This window comes from Taurulus bubalis (assembly GCF_910589615.1).
Source record: "Taurulus bubalis genome assembly, chromosome: 2".
Classification (NCBI taxonomy): domain Eukaryota; kingdom Metazoa; phylum Chordata; class Actinopteri; order Perciformes; family Cottidae; genus Taurulus; species Taurulus bubalis.
In genome coordinates, this window is record NC_136590.1 from 10,803,594 (window position 1) to 10,810,440 (window position 6,847).

General features: G+C 36.8%; 1 protein-coding gene across 1 annotated transcript; it reads left to right on the forward strand.

Moving 5' to 3' along the window:
• Nucleotides 1-1,360: 1,360 nt before the first annotated feature.
• On the forward strand, nt 1,361-5,202 carry LOC306732979 (ras-related protein Rab-5C-like). The gene is made up of 6 exons (XM_079214158.1): nt 1,361-1,400; nt 2,072-2,405; nt 3,231-3,382; nt 3,825-3,947; nt 4,100-4,193; nt 4,938-5,202. The coding sequence occupies exons 2-6, from the start codon at nt 2,237-2,239 to the stop codon at nt 5,063-5,065; spliced, it is 666 nt and encodes a 221-aa protein (XP_079070284.1). The 5' UTR covers nt 1,361-1,400; nt 2,072-2,236; the 3' UTR covers nt 5,066-5,202.
• The last annotated feature ends 1,645 nt before the right edge of the window (nt 5,203-6,847 follow it).

Sequence of the window (6,847 nt, forward strand, 5' to 3'; positions counted from 1 at the left end):
ATATGTGCATGATAAAAGTGTTCTAAATATGTCCTTTGATTTCTAACACTTTTCCATCTTGTTTTATTCATGCAGAGATCGGTGTACACGGTACAGACAGGTTCAAACATGAAGACTGTGATTCTTGCTCTTCTGTTATTGGTGGTTGTGAGCCAGGGTAAGTTAATGTACGAGAAACAAACAAACCTGCAGTGTATTCCACTACAAGAATGAAATCCTCCTCAAAACCAGCCACAATGATCTGCAGCTGATTACTGTAAATTAATATTATGTATCCTGTGTGTCTGGTTTGAAAGCTTTAGGACAATCCTTTGTGGTTTGGCAAGTGTAGCACTAGTTTGTATACGATGGTTGAACATTATTTTTCTCTTCTATTTCCAGGTAAAGCCTTGAGGTGTAAGTGTGGAGGAACCTTGGTGCTGTGTAGAAGCCCTTATTTGATCTGTTCCGGATTGAATATAGTCTGTGCCCACTATACTGAACGTACTCCACCCTGTAAGTACTGGCTGCTCCCGCCATGTGCTGTTCAGCTAAAAACAAAGAGGGAAAACAATCGTTCTAAATCAGTTTAGAATCATTCATTAAATACTTGCAGAAGTTGTCTCGTAATACTTCCTGTCTTTTTTTCTGTTTTCACAGATGACATCTTTTATAAGACGTGCATGGAGGAAAAGGATTGCAAGAGGCGGATAAATCCACTCGTAGCCGCTGACACCTGCTGCAGCACTGATCTTTGCAACTGATGAATGTACATGCAAAATGAAAAATTCATCAAGCAACATATCTTCCAGTAATGGTAATACTGTATTGTGTACTTTTGCATTGTTATAATAAAGATCAATCAGTTGTAACTTTTGTCCTTTAATTTTATGGTAGGCAAAATGATACGTAAATATAATCAGTGGTGGAAGAAGTACTCAGTTCTTTAACATAAAAGTGACAATACCTCAGAAATACTCTGTTAAATTAAAATATACTTAAAGGACACACTCTGCATATATATATATATATATATATATATATATATATATATATATATATATATATATATATATATATATATATATATATATATATATATTCCTGGATTCAAATACATACTTCAACAAAAAAGTACAGTGCTTGAGTTTATGTACTCGTACTGCTTGACGTTTTTTTTAGCAGTGAGTTGGCTTCTTCTGGCTCTCCTTCTGTTGCCCACTATCCGGCGATTTCATTGGCTCTCAAAGTGGATCACATGACGGATGAAACCAGGAAGTATTTTGGTTACACAAGGCGGAAGCGCATATTTTACTGAACCTGAAAGTGTTTTAGGCTGAGAAGAAAACGTTTTTAACGTGGATCAACACGGATATTACTCACCAGTGACAGGGTGAAGTGGATATTGTGTCTCGTTGTTGGTAAGAACGCCACCTTGTTGTTCGTTTCCTTTTAGTATTTATTTCTTGTTAGCCGATGTTAGCATTGCTAGCTTTAGCCTCGCAGCTAACTCACAGTTGTTTTTTATTTTTATCAGGTTATTCGGTCAAAGTTTAGACCAGCAGGTGAATCAGTTTGTTGGATGGTTGTTATTGTGGTGTTTTGAATTAAATGAAATATATATTATCTAGAATTTGCTTATTAGAATAAAAATACAAAAATATGGCTAGGCAATATAGTAAAAGCTCAGGTTATAGTACAATTATCCACTTATAAACCTTATAAAGTGTTTGATTTATCAGAAACTGTTTATCCCGTTTTCACTCTGTGAACAATCGGGGTTGTCTGAAGACTTGATCAACTAACTAACGTTTTAAAACGTGTTTTACAAAGAAGGTTATCCTGGTGTCGAGGCTGCACTGTCCTAACAAATGACATGTTTATGTCATGAAATAAAAAAAGTATGGGGCTGCAACCAATGATGAACTGTTGTTTAAACAAACAACTAGTCAATTATTTAATAAAGTATTTAGCAAACTAATAGATAATGAAAATAACTTAGTTGCTGCCCTGAAAAACTGCCATTTCATAATTCTGTTTTGTATTTTGGGTTCTCTTTATTAGATCCATTAATTTTCCTCTTTTTTTCAAGGTAGACGGGGTCACTCCACTGCTTCCCATCTGATTCCGTTCTTCCTGCTGGGAGTTTGGCTTCTCTCCTTGCTCGCCATCAGTGCCTGTGTCTCCTGAGCAGTCTTTACCTGCATTGACCTATAGTTCCAGCCCATCTCATCCATAACAACCTCTGTCTCTGTCAATGGCTGGGCGCGGTGGAGGACCAACCAGGCCAAATGGAGCCACAGCAGCAAACAAAATCTGCCAATTCAAACTGGTGCTGCTGGGGGAGTCTGCCGTGGGCAAGTCCAGCTTAGTGCTGCGCTTTGTCAAAGGCCAGTTTCATGAATTCCAGGAGAGTACCATTGGAGGTAAGAGACAAAAAAAACACTTTTCTCTATTTGTGGAGTGTCTCAGGTAAATTGGGTTGTTGCATGTACTTAGATGATGATTAATATTGTTTAAAATATATCAATACTCGTGCTAATACAATGCCACAGACATGTCCATTTAAAATAAAGACATTTTAATTTACTGATATAAGCTAAAGTTATCAAATATTAACATATGCAGCTGTTCAAGGAACTAATCAAACAAAGAGTAATTGTAGGAGATTACAGATTTGATTGGACAGCCGATGACAGTTTGTGTTACACACACATTCAGGTTCAATACCCAGTAGAGGTGTAGTTCACTAAATAAAGCATTGGACCAATATTTACCATGTTGGGGTCTCTGTTCCACTTCTAGTTCAATAGGTTCATCATTGTAATAATAGTGTAAGTGTCTACAAACTCTAATATTTAATATACATTTAAATATAAAATTATTTTTAATATAAAAGTCTTTTAAATGAAGAAATCTCCAATTGTATTCCCGATAAATTACTTTTCCATCATATGGTTCAATAAGTGTCATATCTAAAAAAAAAAAAGCTATCTCATTTTGGGCCCTTTTTGGGAGTTTCAACCACATGTCACAAGTACTGTTCCCAAGGTCAAGAATTAGCTTGAATGGTCAGAAGAAGTGGAATGTTTAATTTAATAGTCTGAGTCAAATTACTAATTATTTTGGCGTACGAGTGTGTGAGAGCCTTTATTTGCTGCATACATGAATATGATCTTTCAGGAGGATGGAAACATACATGGTCCTAAAACACTATAATTCCACTGATGTTTATTACTTGCTTTCCTCAGCTGCCTTCCTCACTCAGACCGTCTGTCTGGACGACACCACTGTGAAGTTTGAGATCTGGGACACCGCAGGTCAAGAGCGCTACCACAGCCTGGCTCCAATGTACTACAGAGGCGCTCAGGCGGCCATCGTGGTCTATGACATCACCAACACAGTAGGTTTCACCTGCAGGGAAACAATGGGGGACAGAGTCTTATCAGTCGGGAGCAACATGATGAACTCTGATTGGTTTTACTTTTGATATTACCTTCATTTACTTTAATGTTTGTTCTGCATTATTTAGTGTATAATTTCTTTGTTGACTCCATTGCTCTGAAACGTGAAGTTTTAAGCAAAACTGTGTTGACAATCCGAGGTAAGTTTGTAAATGTTAGAATATCTTATAGAGGTGTATTGGGTTTTTTAGAGGCAGAATACTGCAATATACAACAAGACACTCTCCAATTGTTGCTCTTTTAAGTCTCAAATTAGACCTGTTGAGGTTCAGGCGTGTGGGTGTTTTGAAATGTACTGTTATGACCCACCTAGGTTAAATATAGTTGTCATGTGAATACACCGGGTGAGAGCCATAATAATCAAGTTTGCCGCTCAATTAGGATACCTTTGCACGAGCAAAAAACTGGGTGAAGGAGCTGCAGAGACAAGCCAGTCCCAACATCGTGATCGCTCTGGCTGGAAACAAGGCAGACATCGCAAACAAGAGAGCTATAGACCTCCAGGTATGAAGATGCAAAAATATACATCAATATAACAAATACAGCAAAATTATTTCAGATATTCTTATCCTATTTAAAATGTAGTAAAATTGTATTACACTTGTCAGTGCTGTTTATGTTTTATATTCTCCTCAATGTCTAAATTCTGGTCTCAGGAGGCACAAACATATGCTGATGACAACAGTCTACTGTTCATGGAGACATCAGCCAAGACCGCGATGAACGTCAATGAAATTTTCATGGCTATTGGTAAGTGCTTCATGCTGCTGAGTCAAATGCCCCTTTCAGCTGCTCCCACAGATGGAAATATCAGGCAAGACTTAAGTTTACCACCCACTTATTTCTGCAGCAAAGTTGAGTTGCTCACTAATTTCCAAACGAGAGAACTGACACATCTTGCATCTGAATTGAATACGTACTGGTTTGATAGTACCTGAAGAAAAGACAGCTGATAAACAACCAAAACAATTTGAACTCAGCAGTTTTTTGGGGGGGAAATATTTGCACTTGACCTCATGACTTGTGCGCACAAATGAACAACGTTAATGTTTAACATTAACGTTTAAACACATTTAAGGGATGTCTACCATAACACAACTTTGTTTAACAGCTGGTTAATGTCCATATTGCTTGATTTAAAAAAACAAAAGAAACAACATTCAAATGGCTCACTCAGATTAGATCTGAAAGAGCTGCTTGTGTCGAAGAGATTTTGGGTGAAGAGATGAATAACTTCAAAGGTTGTAAGTGTGATGCTAAACGTTTATTGTTATTGGTAAGCATGGTGAACAAACAGCGTTAATGGGAAGGATTACATTCAGTATTTTTAGGCACTCAAATACCAAAAACAGAGCTGCTAGCCTGCTGCTAACACACTTGTTTTCCCAGTGACAAGTTCCAATGAATATGTTTTTGTAACCTTTGTTTTGTATATTTGCAACTCTGAACCTTTAAACTTGCTCTAATCAAACATCTGTGACCCTGTCGCTGCAGCAAAGAAGCTACCAAAAAGCGATCCTCAGGGTGGAGCTGGACAAGCGGGGCGGACCCGGACAGGAGTGGATCTACAAGAAACTGCTCCGCAGAGCCGCAGCAGCCAGTGCTGTGGCGGTGGCAATTAGCAAGTACAAAACAATGAACTTAGTAAGCGAGCCCTGAACATCGTTTTAAGGACGGCACGTAGCTAAAACCCAGAGAGGCAGGAGAGGGCAGAGCCATTCGCCACCCCTGCACTTAAACTGAGATTACAGATGCGATTATCTGGATCCTCTTTGATTAAAGGAACTTTTCTTCTTCTTTTTTTTTTTTTTTTTTTTTTTTTAAGAATCATAAGCTAGAGGGAATTACCAAGACCCCTCATTATTTCTGTCTTTCCCCCGTGTATCTATCTATCTATCTACCTCCCTGTTCATCTTCAGCCTCTGTCTCCATTGATGGAATTCTGTCTTCAGTGATTTTTTTTTTTGATGGGTGATGCTGAGGTTGTTTTGCCATTTTCCCTTTTTGTTTGTATGTATGTATGTATGTGTATGTTTATAGTATATACACATACATGTACTGTATATTGGCAGTTTACCTTTCTACTCTTGTCATTTCCCCTCTACGTTGATCATCATTATGAAAGATACAAATACCCAACTACTAATGCTGAAACTGCAAACGACAGAGCAATTATTCTTAAATATTTTGTCCTATTGCAGTTTAGAGAACAGCATTTTGTTGTTGTTGTTGTTGGGGACCTGGACATGACACAGTTATGGAAAGGAAAGGAAAGATCTATTTTGCTTATTGAAGCAGGTCATGATTTAATAGGCTACACATCTGAAGGTGTTTCTGAACTGTGCAACAAAAGCAGTTGTTTGCAGTCATTGTCTATTGATACCTGTAACACCGGAGAGTTGTTAGCCTTTTTTAAAAGAATTGTTAAAATCACTTGTAAATCTAAAAAAAAAGTAATAAATAACATGCAAGAATGATTTTGTTTTGCAGTGGTATGGTATCGCATTGCATGATTATTTGCATGCATATTTGGGTAGTACAGGTGGGTTGAAAGTACAGCCTCCCTAAATAGGGTTTTTAGATTTGTAAGATACGGCATCGGCCCAAATATAAGACATGTTTGTTTCTTTTTTCCTGGAAATTAAATGTGAAAAGGCTCTTAATGCTAATTCAGATTTTAAATTGGAATCAGAAATACCCTGTTTAATTTCTGAAGATTATTTTTGTAGATTTATTTTTAAGATTTCCTTAGCTTGATTCAATTTTTAAAAAAAATCTAAAATGTATGATAAATTCCTGCCTTATTGAAAGGTGTCGTCATCAAAAAACTTCTCTAAATAGATGTTGCAATAAGAGGGTCACTAAATCAGATTATGTCTCATACAGGCATAACGAGCTACTTTAATAGGATATATTGTTTTGCTATATACATGTTTAATGATATATAAATGTTCTTGTTTTGCGGTCAAGACATGTCCCTCTTTGCCTTCACCTCAAGGAACAACATACATTTTGTAGGTTGACAAGTTTTATTCAGGAGCAAATAATTTTTTGTTTGTTCATAATACTATGTTGCAGTTTAGATCCTTAATCCAGTTACTAATAAATGTACGCATCAGATTTGTGGCCTCATGTCTACAATGCAAACGATTAGAAGTATAAAATGTACTGAAATGCCTGAAATAATCAGCAGAAACGGCATCAGTAAATATTTCCAACCACTAGATGGCAGCAGAACCCTTTAATCTAGATTCACTCTTCACAAATGGCTCCTTTTCAATTCATGTGTGACTTATAATTTACATGTGGTCGATATTTCCTAATTAAAATAAAAAGAAATTGACATCAAATAATTGGCAACTTTAATTAATGCTAAAGTCATTTTAAGGCCAAATGTAAATTCA